The sequence below is a fragment of the Thermobia domestica genome, chromosome 15 (assembly GCF_964235325.1).
Source record: "Thermobia domestica chromosome 15, izTheDome1.hap1.1, whole genome shotgun sequence".
Taxonomy (NCBI): domain Eukaryota; kingdom Metazoa; phylum Arthropoda; class Insecta; order Zygentoma; family Lepismatidae; genus Thermobia; species Thermobia domestica.
Window position 1 is genome coordinate 171,468,029 of NC_137468.1, and position 17,127 is coordinate 171,485,155.

The 17,127-nt window shown below is 37.7% G+C and overlaps 1 protein-coding gene across 1 annotated transcript in view; it reads right to left on the minus strand.

Moving 5' to 3' along the window:
• The window catches only part of DCTN2-p50 (dynactin subunit 2), a 90,631-nt gene that overhangs the window by 23,393 nt on the left and 50,111 nt on the right, over positions 1-17,127 (minus strand). The window contains exons 5-6 of the mRNA XM_081740417.1: positions 7,354-7,514; positions 2-221 (exon numbers count right to left, since the gene is read on the minus strand). Coding sequence (XP_081596543.1) covers positions 2-221; positions 7,354-7,514 — 381 coding nt within the window. The remainder of the gene's footprint in view (position 1; positions 222-7,353; positions 7,515-17,127) is intronic.

Below are 17,127 nucleotides of genomic sequence, written 5' to 3' on the forward strand. Positions count from 1 at the left end.
CCAATTTTTCGGAAGAAGGCCCCAATACGGTTTCTAATCTATGAATCCTCTGTTCTATATCGGTTATGTTAGCTGTTTGGCTTAATCGAGCGTGTTCTGGTCGATAGTAGAGTTCATACGTTACAACACCTTTATCTTTCGATTGTTGATCAGACTTGCTTTTGGGTTTCTCCTTCCCGGCACCTGACTGCTTAAAGAGCTCAAGCTGTGCCAGAACCTTCCTACATGGGAAAAAATAAATAAATAAAAATTAAAATACACTACGATAGAGCAATAAATTGATTATGTATGAACAATTAATTAAAAAATAAAATTTCCGATACATAAACTGAAAACTGTAACCTCTGACCTCTAACAGGTCACCTGCGACATTTGTTTGAATAAAATAAAATTAAAAAACTTACTGTATACAAACAAAACGATGATCGTAGATTAGTCTAAGAATAAGGTCACAATGTCAAAAGAAGTCTAAGTTACGAAACATATGAAATTAAATCTTTCAGTTTTACGTCCCACACTTACGCCAGGTAGACTTATGAGACGATTATGAAAATTCAAATGGTGGAATGAACAAAGGGGAAAAAACGGAAGAACCCCGAGAAAATCCACAGTGAGTTCACAGTGCTCACTTGGCGCGAGCTAGAATCGAATCAGGGACCCCACGTACAAGAAGTGAACACACTACTAATGGGTCACCGTGGCCCATCGAAGCATATGTCCTATTCGAGATACTGAAAAATACCAACATATTCGACTAATGGAGCGATAAAATGATTATGTATGAACCCTGATTTTTTTACAAAATACATTTTCATTAGTTGAAACCTGTGAATCCTAACCTTTCCAAGGTAATCTGTGACCATACTTGGAATACTGAATTCCGTATAAAGATAATTTAGGACTTAATGTAATTCAACATACATATAAAGGACTCATCCCAGGTTTAGTATAAGCCTGAGAATCATCAATGTCAAAAGAGATCAAAAGTAGGAAAGCTTACTTACCCCGTTTCAAATAACAACCAATACGAACATACTCAAATGACAGAGCAATAAATTGAAAAATGTTATCCTTGACCTCTAAAAGTCACTTGTGACCTTCGTTGGAATGCCACTAAAATCAGAAGGTTACTTTAAAAATCGAATAAAACTGAAATTCAACACATGATGGAATACTTTTCAGAATTCAAATTTATAAAATATTTCGAAGGAAGGATCACAACAATGAAGTTGGTTTATGGGAGGCTTGTAGGGGGAAAAGTTTGAATAATATTTAACTATGTATTCTTTGTGCACTCATGCCTTAACAGGAACATTTGAACCTGGCAATGTGAATTGCACTGGAGCTAAGAAAAAGAAAGAAAATAACTTTCAACAAACATACTGCACCCCTGCGTGCACTAATCCGTGATGTGTTAACTTTTGTTTGCTCACCTATTTACAGCATAAATCTTTTGTGTTTCTCTGATCATCTTTTTGATTCTGGTATACTGGACTCGCATCAACGGTCCTTTTATCTTGCTTAAAAGGGTGGTTCAATGATTTTCGAAGAATACTGCAGTTGGGCAGATACAATGCTGCACTTGAGATTACATCGTGTTCGTCAGTGATTCTTGTGTTTAAATGTGACTGTTTGCAAACAAGTATCGTCATAAACATATGAACTATTAATGTTATTACATGTCAGAATGGATAGTTATTTAAAGGAACAACATGTTGATTTTAATGAATGGTTCATTGTCAGTGGCAAGTTGGCGACACAAACACGAAGAAATGCATTTCCACTGCGGAGTGTGAAAATAAATAATATAGAACTTATTCGTCTTTATGACCAGTTTAGAAAGAACTGCTTTAACACAGAATGTATGTATACACAACGGCGACAAGTACACAACAAACGCGTAAAAACAGTTGACTTATTTGCGAGACTGCGCCGTCATATATGCCACTAACAGTATATGAAATTTTTATCGATAGACCGGTAGTTGTGGAAGTACCCATTTTACAAACTGAACAGTTTTCCGAAGAAGCCATTGAATCACAACGAAGCATAGAAAACATAGATAGGTTACGTACAGATTTAAGAAGGGACGCCAATTTGGACCTCTTTCACTGATTAATGTTAAGTTCTGATCAACTAATTTTAGGCTTACCAGAATTTACAAAGAAAAGAAAGAAAGAAAAAAAATTGAAAACAACCTTCGAAAGTGATTGATCTTCTGTATAAAGGCGAGTTAGGCTGGAATCTCTGATAATTCAAACTTACTGTGAGTATTTATTTTACTAGTTTAGTGAATTACAAGTTATTGCTTTAAATTATATGCTGTAATTTTCTTAGTTAATTGTGCCAAAATACTTTTGTCCAACTTTTTCGCTATCAGAACCACTGTGGGGCAGGACGACGGCATCCATCCTCACCGATGACACTAAATGTGAAGTTTTGTGCTTCCCCCACCTAGAAAATCTATCTGTCGTCTAGTATTTCTCTAAACATTACAAGATGTTTGACGCACTGGAGATTAAAGCGTACAAAATGAAGACAGTATAAATTGCAAGAAGGAAATTATGATGCTAGAGTATTCTCATGCAACTGGCTTACACACAAGCTGAATGAAAGTCCGATTTTTATTATTATTTTTTTCTTTTTTACCAAATTATAATATCTGATGACGCATTTTTCTTTTTATTTATTTTATTTTATTTTTTTTTTCAATGGAACCATGTCTTCGAAAATGAAATGAAATCTTTGAGTTTTACGTCCCACAGTTATGCTGGTTAGGCTAAAGAAGACGATGATGATGAGTAATGAAGGAAATGGTGGAATGAAGAAAGTGGGAGGGAACGGGAGAACCCCGAGAAAACCCACGCACACGGTGTTTGTCACCACAAAGTTCACTTGGCGGGGGCTGGGATCGAACCCGGGACCCCAAGCACCAGAGGTGAACGCTCTACCACTGAGTCACCGCGGCCCCCAACCATGTCTTCGACTCATGCTCGATTCTGGAGCAAAAGCCCTCCGCTTGAAATAGTACAACATCGTAGTCATCTAAGAGATATTATAGAATGGATGGGGCTAACAGTAAATTGTGTACTTGGGCCACTTTTCTTTAAAGGCCATGATATCCAAACTGTATATCAAAATATTTTGCGCGATTTTATTTTCCCTGCATGATCGTTTAAATCTTGCCCTAATGATCTGTGGTACCAACAGGATGGTTTTGCAGCATATCTAGCAAGAACAAGAACTGAAACGTTTGAAATTGAAACAACTGAGAGGTTCGAAAACCATTTGATATGCATGGGAAGTGAAGTAGAGTTGCCAACTACAAGTCAGTCCTGATCTTGCACTTCATGATTTTTTTTTTCTGGGAGTTTCTTAATAAATTGGTCTACATAAACCCTTCAATAACAATCTAAGGATTTCGAGAAGTAATAACACAGACGATAGAACATGCAACTGCTATCTTGAAGAAGTTTTTACAAAGACGTTCGTACATAGAGTAAACTTGTATTTAACACATGAGGTTCGATACACATAACAGAAGAAATAGATATTTGTAAGTACCTAAAATAATAATTTTATTCCTCGAACTTTGGCTTCTTATTGCTTGAATTAACTTTCTTTTGGCCAAACATTTTTTTTAATGTCCGTTATATGTATGCGTACTTCACTGCAGCCTTTTTTACTTGTTATTTTATAGTATTAACTGGTAGAAGCAAGATCTTAATATTTTCAATTCATCTAAATAAATGAAATGAAAGAAATGAAATTTTGAGTTTTACGTCCCACGGTTATGCCGGTTAGGCTAAAGGAGACGGTGATAATGAGTAATGAATGAAATGGTGGAATGAAGAAAGTGGGAGGAAACGGGAGAACCCCGAGAAAACCCACGCACACGGTGTTTGTCCACCACAAAGTTCACTTGGCGGGAGCAGGGTTTGAACCCGAGACCCCTAGCACCAGAGGTGAACGCTCTACCACTGAGCCACCGCGGCCCCTTCCATCTAAATAAGTGTTACTTTCTAGTTCAATCTTCATATATAATCAATGTATTGTTTTATTAATGTAGTATGTTGTATTTTTCGTTTCCTGAAACACGACATTTACGCTTCCTGCCCTTTGATCTCTTTTGACACTGAGGACTTTATTCTTATGCTTACATTAAACTTCGGATAGGTCCTTTATTTGATGTTGACCTACATGTTATTCGATTAAACTGTCTTTATACAGTAAGTTGATGAATTTCGTTAAATTTCAACGAATGCCACAGGTTACATGATAAGAGGTCACAGTTTTTAACTTATGTGACGAAAATTTTATTTTACAATTTAATCTTCATACATAGTCAATTTATTTGCTCTATTACTCGAGAATATTGGTATTTTCTGTGTCTGAAATAACACATAAGCTTCATGATCTTTGACCTCTTGTAACATGTGTGACCTTATTCTTAGACTTATAATAAACACTGGATAGGTCTTTTATAAGTGTTGAATTTTATGTTGTTCCAAGCAAGGTCATAGGTGACCTGGTAGTGGTGAAAAGTCATAAGTGTCAATTCAACTAATTGATTTATTTAGCTTTATATATAATGAAGCTTTATATATAATAAGTTTATCGTTCTATCAGTTGATTATGGTGGTACTTTTTAGTACTTCAAATAGAACTCATTTGCTTCGTGACGCTGCGTTACCTTTAATCTCTTTTGATATTGCTGAGCTTTTAGATTTCGACTAATCTTGGATAGGCCCTTTATCTGTATACTAAATTACATGTTACTCGATCAAATTCTCTTTATGCAGTTTCAAGACAGTTAATTTTGTATTACTACAACAAATGTCACAGATGACCAGCTAGAAGTCAAGGGACACAATTTTCGATTTAACTGATGGAAATTTCATTTCTTAATTCAATCTTCATATATAGTTAATTTATTGCTCCATCAGTTGAGTATGTTGATATTTTTCAGTACCTGAAATAGGACACATAAGCTTCGTGACCTTTGATCTCGCTTGTAGTTGGTGACCTAATTGTTACGCTTCGGCTAATCTTCGGTTCTTTATTTGTTCGCTACATTACACCTTGTTAGGACAAATTGATCCGTTGTGGAAACTCGCTAAAATGAATGCTGTTACATCAAAAGTCACGAGTGACCTGCTAGAAGTCGAAGGTTACAGCTCCACACATTCCTCATTATCACAATGGTTGGTTTTGACTTTAACGTCCCTATAACGGCTATATGAGACAGGACCTACTGATTAACGTGGAATCCGAACCACATGAGCTACCGCCGGGAATCGAACCTGGATCTTCCATGCCAAAAGCGCGTATGCTAACCGCTTAGCCACGAAGGAGCTTTCATTATCACAATGTTTCACATCGGAAGTTGTGCAAATTTGTCAAGTTTTGCGGTTAAAGATCAATGAAATGGAATTAAATTAAGTCTTTCAGTTTAACATCCCACGATTATGTCCGTTAGGCTAAGGGAAACGGATGATTAAGGCAAGTGAATGATTATGGAAGAACAGGTGGAATGAGAAAGTAGAGGAAATGGGAGTACCCTGAGAAAACCCACGGACACGATGTTGTCCACTACAAAGTTTATTGGCCGGGGATCGAAAAAGGGATCTCAAGCACCAGAGGTAACCGCTATCGGAATTTAACACTGAAATTCTATAAGGAAGGAGAATTACACTTTGACCTTTGACCCTGTAAGTCTGTAATCTTTGATACCCTCGACCTCGTTTTTGTGTCACATGAAACTCTGGACCATTTCCTATGCAACAAGGAAATGAAATTTACACGTGAATTTTGGGACAGTCTGTATAATATTTTATATATATATATATATATATATATATATATATATATATATATATATATAAATGGGTGTAACGATTTGCTCCTCAACCCCTCCTAACCGCTGGTCTGATTTTGATGATTTTTGGCACCTGACTTGACCCTTGCTTAGCTTATGCTTTTATCATGCTATTTTATTAAATTAAAATACGTATCCTAAGGGGGAGCGGGAGATTTGGAATTATGTGAAAAATTGAGTACCTCACGATCCTCACAACTTTGAAAGATAAATCTTGACAAATCAATTCATTTAAAACAAGGAGACTTGTGTTCCAGAGTTTTTAAAAATTCCCCTTTCTGAGGGGGGCATCTTTTATCTTCCACATATATAAAAATGAATGAAACTATGTTTATCTGCGAACTACTCCTAGACAGCTGGACCGATTTGATGATTTTTGGCACATAATAAGACCATAGCATAACATAGGTTTCTATCATGTTACTTTAATCAAATTGCGTATCCTAAGGGGATGTAAGAGGGATCAAAATGTATGCGAAAATTGAGTATTTCAAGGTCATCTCAACATAGAAACATGAAATTTGGTACATAAATTCTTCATTTAACATAACAGGACGCGAGACCTAGCGTTTCTGAAAATTCTCGTTTTAAGGGGACCCTGGAACTTCTCCTTGTTGCGCCCATTTTGATTAACTTTTGTACATAAATGTATCCTGGTTTAACTTAGTTTTTAGTACGGGGAGGAGGTGTGAGGCGGTAACATGAAAAAATACTCGAAACGACCGATATTAGTGTCTAATTCATAGTTTCTGGGGTTGTTAAGATTATTGGTAACACTCCCAATGCCGTTAAGTCCAAGTTCAGCCCCATCATTATGTGCTATGGTGGGAAGAGTGTGACATCTAGAGTTAATTGAAAACGTTCGACCTTAAGAGTCCAATCCATGAGATGAATAGTGACACTGCCGTTGCCGTTAAAGTCTAAATCCCACCATGCGTATCCTAAGGAAAGGAAGGGGTTCAAACGCTTTACATACGCCTGCTCGGTGCGAAGAAAAATGAAATTAAATCTTTAAGTTTTACGTTCCACAGTTATGCCGGTTAGGATAAAGGAGACGGTGATGATGAGAGATGAGTGAAATGAAGAAAGTGGGAGGAAACGGAAGAACCCCGAGAAAACCACGAGCACGGTGTTTGTCCACCACAAAGTCTACACGGTGCGAGCTGGGATCGAACCAGGGACCCCAAGCACCGGAGGTGAACGCTCTACCACTGAGCCACCGCGCCCCCTCGGTGCGAAGAACGAGCATTTCAGCTAGTATCATACAGAAATGATTTTTTTATTTTGTTAAAAAAGTCGATGATCTAAAATTAAGAATAAAAATCTCTCTTCTGAACTTTTGCTCTTAACTAAGTTTACTTTAATATCTTAACTGTCCACGCTATCAATTATAACATTTTTTAATGTATGCTTAAATGCAATATTACTCAATACATTTATTACTAATAAACAATTGACCCTGTTTGTATACATACTTTTGGAGGGCTCCTTGAGGATCAGACAAATTAGTGATTAGTTCAGATCCTAACGACTCTTCCAGCTTGATGTCACAAAGCTGCTTCTGCAAATGTTCCACCTGGCTTGCAATCACAACAGGCGATGATTTTTCCTGCGTTGATTCATTCGTAACAGCGCCCTGAAAAATACAAGAATAAGTCAGAAAATAAGTCTCATGGTTATGGACAGAGCTGTATACACAAGACAAATAATATATTGAGAAAATAAAGAACATGGCTTATTTTATTTTTCCACGTAAGAACCAAGAACTTTGATGCCACTCCATCCCTCATGCCACTTTATAGAGTTTAAAAATTTCTCTTGGAAGAAAAGCGTGTCTTCCATACGGAAAACCACTCACGACTGTTTTCACTTCGTTATTGGTTTCGAAGTACCTTCCGCAAGAGCTTTCTTCAATGCCGGAAAGAGATGCATGTCATGGAGAGCGAGTAGGGACTGTGCAGCGCATAAGCAAGACGCTCCCAATCAAGGGTGGCAAGATGGTTATGCGTTGCCGCAGTCGATTGCGGTCTTGCATTGTCGCCCAAAAACGCCACATGTCAGAAGACCAGGCTGCTTGTTTCGAATATCACAATTCAACCTTGTCAGTGTTCGGCAATGCACCTGAGCATGGATTGTTTCAACCTCCATTATTACCGGGCGCAGAATGGGCCGCTTATCTAAAATTCCTGTTGGCACTGCGACAGCGCTATCTGCAGCATCTTGGTTTTACGTCACTAAATGACGTATAGATGGCTCTTGCAATAAACCATGTTTTATCTGCTCCATTACTTTACAATTTATCGAGAGGGAGAACAATTTTTCGACTCTCCCTCGCAATAGTGCAGTAGCATTTAGTTATTTTTAACAAAGGCAAATAACGTTAGTGGGAACTCGGTATTTTACAATGACAAATATAACTGGACTCGATTTAAGTACGTCCCTCTCAACAGCCAGGCTAAATGAGACGTGGACCTACAGCTTAACGTGGGATTCGAATCACATGAGCTCTCGTCGGGAATAACAAATAAAAGTATTACTTTGTAGAAACGCTTAATCAGAAACTGTAAACAGAAAAGTCTCTGGAATAATTTATTTGGAATCAGGATATGTCCTTTAGGCTAATGACGATCTTAAGTGTTCATGCTACTGATGGATCATTTCCCCACAGATCGAAATTTTTATGGTATTTCATTAGCCTATTTGAACGCAACTTATCCTAACCATAATCTTACCCTCCCTATTTTTAAACATACTTATGCCTCTTCGTTGTGGGCCGCGATGGCTCCGTGGTAGAGTGTTCACCTCCGGTGTGTGGGGTCCCTGGTTCGATCCCAGCACGCGCCTAGTGGACTTTGTGGTGAACAAATACCGCATGCATGAGTTTTCTCGGGATTCTCCCACTTCTTCCCACATTTCCAGGGTCCATGACATTTGGGCGCAAGACGCTTGGGCGCAAAACCTTTTATCCAAATAAGTTTACCTACCTACATATGTTATAGTGTATTTCATAACTAGAGCCTGGATGTTTAGGCACTAAAATATGAAAATAGGCACTGGAAATTTTAAAAAAGAAACTTCTACAAATAATTTTGCAAAAACAAAAAGTAACATTAGCAAAGTTTCGGCACATCATGCACAATTTGTCTCTACCAGTGGAAAACAAATGAGAAGGAACTGCAGCAGACTCTCGACTATCCGGATCGCGAGTATCCGGTCTCCGTACTATGCGACAGTTTTAAAAGAATATTTCTTTTTAATAAAATAAGATACATGTAATAAAGAAACGTAATTCGTGTAAAAAAACGCACGTTTTTCGTTAATGTTATTTTAAAGATGTGTATATATATATATATATATTCATACTGCACTGTGTACTTGATTTTTTGAGTCACACATTATAAAATTTATCTTAAAATGTGTACAATACTGTACCTATTTTCATTTTCGCATTTTTTCTATAATAAATTATTACAACGCATGGTACAAGAAGAATAGAATTATTTCCAATAAGGATGTGGTGTCTGTATCACAGAGTTCTGAATGACCATAGTCAAGAACGAACAACCACGCCGAAGCAGTTCATTGTGGACTGCAGCTGGAGCTTCAAGTGGACCATCCGAAGGTTTGGCGCTTCATTGATATACTTCGGAGCACAGACTAGAATACATACAGACGAGCAACTTCCTGTGTGGGCTATTGAAATCAGCTTGGATCGTCTGCACAGCGAAGGAACCAATCAACGCTGTCAGTGGGCGGAATCAGTATCGTCTTGTGTGGATGGCACTGCCATCGGTCTTGGAATGTGACGTCATAGGTTGTCATAGTAATTAGCCGATTGTTTTCGTGTGCTTCGCATCTCAGTGTTAGATGTAGTGCAGAAAGATCTGATAAGCTAATGTTCACTTTTTCTTGTACTGTCTCTGGACTGAATGTTCCATTAGAGCTTTATATATATATACATTAATAGATTTTTCTTTATTTTAAAGAGTTTACTTTGAAAATATCCAAGTTCCGCGAAGTACGTCAACAGAAAAAGATGTTCCCCAAATGCAACTAAAGGAGTGAAAATCTAGTCTGTGGTTACTTTCGAAATTTCCACGTAAGTGACGTCAGATCGATTGGTTAGTTCCGTCGTCGCGTTTTAGAGGCCCTACTGTAGTCAAGTTTCCAGTTTTTCGCTGAGTTTGCGGTCTGTATATTCTAGTCTGTGCTTCGGAGGACACAAAAGCTGGATTTAGTGTACAAGGCAATTCGTCGACGAGAAGAGCCACCCAAGGAAAGAAAAAAACTATATTCATCAGGCACATGAAAGAATTCGCCGTATTGTACAGATTTTGAAACTGTTGACATTGTAGAATACTTGCGTGGTTTGGCACATAATTCTGTCATAGAATGATAATGTCATGACAAATGAAACGTAACACAAAAATAAATTATTCAATGTCTATATTAGATTTCGCTGTTGTTTCCATTTCAATTATCTCTGTTGCAAATACATAGTAATAAGCAGTAATACAATGTTATGAATAGCTATGAAGTTATGGATATCTATTCCTTCACGTTAGAGAACATATAAAGGTACGTTCAGAGAAGTTTATTTTGTAGTGCCATTGGATGCCTACAGCAAATTTTATTGTAGCCCAATAAAGATTACTGCTGAGAAAAAAAAAAAAAAAAAAAAATCTGCAGGTCACTGTCTCCGAATTTTCCTGAAATTAGGATATGTTATTCTAGAACAAAATAATTACACCCATATTTGTTTTCTTTCTGCATTATACAAAAATTTACTAGAACTAAACCAAACATTTAATGCAAACTGAGACTTTCAGTGACTGTTTACCATATTACATACTGTACCGTAACGAAAATTTAAAGTTTTTGACGATAGCTTTTTAAAAGAAAATTGGGGTCAAATTTCACCTCTCTTAAATTTTTTAATTTTAAGTTGTGCTATTATTTTTTAAATGACAGTTTTTGTGATATTAGTGCCAATTTCTAGGGCTCTTAGTGCGTAAACATCCGCTTCTGGTTATGAAATACATAATATAGCCCATTTAAGTAGATTAACTTATTCAGATATACGCAGGGGTAAAAGTACGGAGGAACGTGAGGGGACGCCGTCTTCCCACCTCGAAAACAATATGTACGACATTCCCCAGTTCTTAAACAAATTACAATGAGCAAAGATAGGCAGGGGGAACGGCGTGACGTCATGCCGCTACCCACCGTCCCCCCACCTTTTCAGATCCACGTTTACCCCTGGATATACGGCTTTGCGCCCAAACGACTGCGCTTAAACGTCTGCGTCCAAATGTCCTTATCTGCATTTCCATTCAATTAATTCCTTTCATAATCATTCACCTTTATTAGTCATCCGTCTCATTTATTCTAAAGGGTATAATCATGAACATCAGATTAAAGAGTTAATTCCATCTTTTGATAATCATTTTAATCATATTTTTTTCACTACCTTCCTACAGTCTATCAGCCACGAAAGTTACGAAAAAGCCACGAAATCACAAAACGGTCATGAAGTCATGAAAAAGTCACGAAATTTAGCTTTTGGGTCAAGACTGTTTTATCTGTACAAATATAAGTAAGAGAAACTGGAAAATGTTGTTCTATAAAACGTCAAAATTCACCGCCAAAAATGTCCATGATTGGCTTGAGACGCTACCAAATTGCAAGCAAAGTACGCTTCCATCGAATGCATGAAAAATTCAATGAAGAACACAAAAGACAAAGCAAAATCAAGATGGAAGCAGAAAAGCTGAAGATATTGTTACAACAGACCAAAGGGAAAGCACTTCTGAAGATAAAAAAAGCTGAAAAAAAAGTAAAACAATATTAGCCAACTTAAAAGAGAGAGAGAATTCAAAAGTACAACTGTTTACAATCAGTGTGACATTTTTAAAAGACTGCTAAGGATTTGTCCATTTTTGTGTATTTAGATATGTAATTTTAAGATTATTGGATTTGTGAGTGTTTGCTGTTGGTTAGTTACCGAACAAAACAGATTATATGCAGTGAATATACTGAAAGTGATGTAAGAAGACACCAAGGGGCTAATCCATATCAAGTGGTCCAGAGTACGTTGCTCGACCATCTCCGAAAATTATAAAAAGTGGAGTGTGAAGAACCTTGTGTATGAGAAGGTCAATAACACGAGTCACGTTTTCGGAGGTACAATTGTTCCTCAATGGCGGCCATCTTTGTTGTCGGCGGCGTGTCATTTTCTGCAGTTGCAAGCGTTTACGAAAACCACATTTGCTCAGGACTTACTAATCAGAGGATCATGAAACAAAAACTAATGTGTACAGGAGAGACCAAGGTATACGGAGAAGATATAATCGTGCGCCCAAGTGGAGATTCAGGGTTGCAAACTAATACATAAAATCACCAGAAAAGTGCACTTTCAAGGGGCTGTATTTTGGAATGGCATAAAGGTAGTGGTTCAGAATTTACGAAGTGAATACTAGGGCATGCACAGATTCTTCAGAAACATTCACAGCTATGATACGACTGTTGCCACAGAGTTATGGGGATTCGAAAGTTGGAGTTTGTCATTTTTATGGCATTTTTGGGGCTTAATATTTCAGGATGGCAAACTGCTAAAAATTGCTGCTGCAGCCACAAAGTAGTTCTGTATGTTAATAAACTATTACAAAAAAATCATGACTGATATTACATGGAGAACAAAGTTATGACAATGTTAAGAAAGCTCGTGCAGGACGATGGTATTCAGTGTATTAGTACTGACCGAGCAACAAAGAGTATAAAAAACAGAATTAGTTCTCAGTGTGTTACGGACACACATTTGGCAACAGGAAACTCCTGAAATTCGTCACTTGTTGATGTAACATAACAGCGTAAGGTATGTTCAGAAATGGGGGTAAAACGATGGAAGCTTCTTGTGCCTGGAATGGACTGACAGCTCGCAAATAGCTCTTTCAGTTCATCTTGATGTTGAGACACGACTTCAGTGGAAACAAAGACATACGTGACCCCTTTATGTGTTCTGAACAAAACTGAAACATATCGTAAGGTGTAAGGATCTGATCAGTAACTTGCCGCTGCAAACTAGCCCTTGCAACTTCTCTCTTCGTCACCCCACCAACACCATCACATGCAGTTTTGCCGTGTGACGTAGCAAAGAAATGCCATTCGGCTTCGAGCCCAAAGTCTGCTTGATGGTGACACAGATTAACAAAGTTCTTGTTCTTGTACTGGCTGGACGCACCATCAGAAAAGTATGTAATCTTTGTTACGTGTGGTAAATGTTCTCGAATGTGACTGATAAGATGTTGCTGAAACACGTGAACTGCCACAGTATTATGCGCTAAATGAACACTTATTACGCAGAGACAAGAGTGCTTCTGTTCTTCACCTTGTTGGTAGTAGTAGACAAAAGAATGCAGAGTGGCTTGCTGATTTACCCAATGATAAGACTGTATGGCATCTTGGGTGATGAATGTATAGTTTTCAGCAAAATCAGCCAAAACTATACACTCAGAATCACTGAGATTGTCTTTCTTGTATTTTAGGTATTGTGCTTGAACCTTGGAAATATAGTGATGCTTTTTGAGATCCTCGAGTTTCTTACATAATGTTTCAAAAAATTCGTCCGCATGTTTGACTACCGTAATCAGTTTAGTCCTATCAACTGTAACCCATTGCTTGTATTGAATAATGTGAGGGAAAACTTCATTTTCCATGGCTTCATCAAACATCGACAGAAGGGCAGCTTTTCCTGGACAGTGTTCGCATGTTTGCGTCATGCAGGCATTGCTGTTAATATCACATACGAGTAACTCGAGGAGATCCTTGTGTTCAACGTTTAGTTTTGCCCCATCAATCATTAACTTTATATTTTGGTGGTACATACATACACAGACACTATGAGTACCCGCAGCACCGGCAAGAATGCACCATTTAGGTCTCATGGCACAAAACTTAGCCCTGTGAATATCTGTGCATTCTGGATGGTTCTGTTTAAATGCCAGGTAAAGCTCGTTCAGGTTACATAGCAACAGTCGTTTCTGTTTCTGAACTCTCACACTTCCTGCACGTACTGGTCTACAACCTTTCTTGCCTGGACACAAACGGCTGTATTCATCATCTTCATAAAAATGGAGAACCTTTTCTGTTGTCTCTGGTGACACTGATACTCCCTGCCTCTGCCCAAGATCTGGTAAAATTCCCTGCTCACTCACCAGTTTCCTAGTAATCTTGACAAGACGTTCTGACACATTAAATTCAGTTGCAATCTTCTTACGAGGCCATGTTGTTGGAAGCAAACTTAAGAATTTTTTTTTTTACTTTTTCTTCCTTGGTACCAATGGCACATTTCTCTTTTAATTGATGTATCAGGATTTTATATCCGAGGACACTTGTATGCTGTCGTCTTCATCTTCAATAAGTTTCCTCGAAGGCAAGTTCTAATTGTCTTTTTAGCGCTTGTGACACTTGGTCCATTTTGCGTTGAAGCTTACGTTTCCTTTTCTCGGCACTGACTTTTCGTATTTTTGACGGTGGCGATAATCCTAACATACAACATGCTGAATCTAAAGTTTCTAAGACGGATGTTGACGGAACAAATTCAACATCGCTGTTTCTGTTTTGATCTTCCAGGTTACTTGCACTGGATGTAAACACTGCGGAATAACAATTGGGACAAAGTGCTTTTCCTGGTATTAACTGAACACCAGTCTTCTTTCCTTGTAGCATGTGTTCAACGAGAATTTTTCGAAGTCCCTTTTTAATAGATTTCTTATGAATGTTCATTGGGTCACAACACACACGACCGAACAGATGGTTATATTGCTCTAAATATCTTATTTCATGGTACTTGCACACTGTAACACGTTGACAGCCAATTCGCAGACGAAGCAGCTCCTCACTTTCGGTTTGCAAGTCCGAAATATACTTTAGTTCCTTTGCACAAACACCATACGTAGATTTATAGCATTCCTCATTAGTTGAATTTCCCACAGAACACTGAGAGGACATTTTCAGCGCACAAAACAACAACCTTCCACTGTGGCTGTAGCAAAACGACTGACGGATACTCCAAGCAGCTGACTGACATATGGAGGGTAAATGCACTGATAACAAAAAGCAATACAGATGGGTAACTCCAACGTGAACGATTTAGGCCACGATTTCACTGCCATCTGCTGCCTGTTTCCTCAAACTGATAAAGTAGAATGAATATCCATCCGATCATAACGTAAAAGGTGATTCATGCACCGACTTGGCATCGTCACGCACGTACTTTCTTAACATTGTCATAACTTTGTTCTCCATGTAATATCAGTCATGATTTTTTTTGTAATAGTTTATTAACATACAGAACTACATTGTGGCTGCAGCAGAAATTTTTAGCAGTTTGCCATCCTGAGATATTAAGCCCCAAAAATGCCATAAAAATGACAAACTCCAACTTTCGAATCCCCATAACTCTGTGGCAACAGTCGTATCATAGCTGTGAATGTTTCTGAAGAATCTGTGCATGCCCTAGTATTCACACCATAAATTCTGAACCACTACCTTTATGCCATTCCAAAATACAGCCCCTTGAAAGTGCACTTTTCTGGTGATTTTATGTATTAGTTTGCAACCCTGAATCTTCACTTGGGCGCACGATTATATCTTCTCCGTATACCTTGGTCTCTCCTGTACACATTAGTTTTTGTTTCATGATCCTCTGATTAGTAAGTCCTGAGCAAATGTGGTTTTCGTAAACGCTTGCAACTGCAGAAAATGACACGCCACCGACAACAAAGATGGCCGCCATTGAGGAACAATTGTACCTCCGAAAACGTGACTCGTGTTAGTGACCTTTTCATACACAAGGTTCATCACACTCCACTTTTTTATAATTTTCGGAGATGGTCGAGCAACCACTTTCACCATTTTTGGACCACTTCATATGGATTAGCCCCAAGTTTTTATCGCTCCAGGGAACAGCCTTTGAAAGTAAAGATGAAATAAAGATCAGTGCTAAAGAATATAGGTACTGTTATTAGTTTTCGAATGTTACGAAATTTTATGATTTGGTATGGAAAAGGACACGAAATTTCATTTTGGAATTTTAGTAGATATCCTGTAATTGTTTATTAATTTCTTTTCCACTGATAAATGCAAATAATAATAATAATAATAATAATAATAATAATAATAATAATAATAATAATAATAATAATAATAAATACATAAATAAATAAATATAAAAAATTGAAACTTAGAGACCTCCACTATAGATGTTTTCACAATAAATTAAGCATAGCAGAGAAAGGCAACAAAATTTCTGCCATAAGCACTCATTTTTATTCATAAATTTTCTGGTCAGAAAAATAAAAATAATAAAATCTTTGAGTTTAACGTCTCATGATTATGCCTGTTAGGCTACGGAAGACAATGATTAAAGCAAGTGAATGATGGAGGAATTAGTGGAATGAGAAAGCGGGAGTGCCCCGAGAAAACCCACGAGCATGATGTTCTCCACTACAAACTTATTTGGCCGGAGATCGAACCAGGGACCCCACGCACCAGAGGTAAGGGGGTTCTCTACCACTGGAGCACTGTGCCCCCCCCCCCGAATTTCTGGCGTGGTCCATGAACCTTGTTGTACATATAGAAATCAGTGGAAGTGACAATACTAATGAGCGCACGAATGTAGGTTGACACTATGGTGAAATTTCTCGTCAGTTGGCAACGGTATCTTTGCGTATACACTTTTAGTCATGTAAAAATGCACCGGCAACGTTCTAGCAGCCGTTACGCTTATCGTGTCTTCCCCCTTCGAGTTTTAAAAAGCCATTAAAAGCTAATTAAATACTTTATAAAGAAAAGAGAAGTTAGGAAAATTATTTTTGTATCGTCGGTAAATATTTAACATTTTTTAAGATAAACTACAGTAGTGAAATCTATTCTGTTTAAGAGGGTAAGTACGCAGAAGTAAATGCCCATAAGCAACCACAGTACAGACTTAACTCTGGACAAGCTATATATTAGGGTGGTCCTTAAAAAATAATTTATGAAATGTTAAACTCTTACCTCATCATTTTATTCTCTGTGATGAAAACCGTCTACAGGCAAAATTTAAGAAAGGTTGGAAAATTTTAAACCGTGCCGCACAGACCTTGAAATTTATCATTACTGTCCAATATTACGCATCGGTGAAATAAGACGGAATGCGCTGCCTACAATAAAATGGAAAATACTCTTACTGTGGTATTTATTTGAAG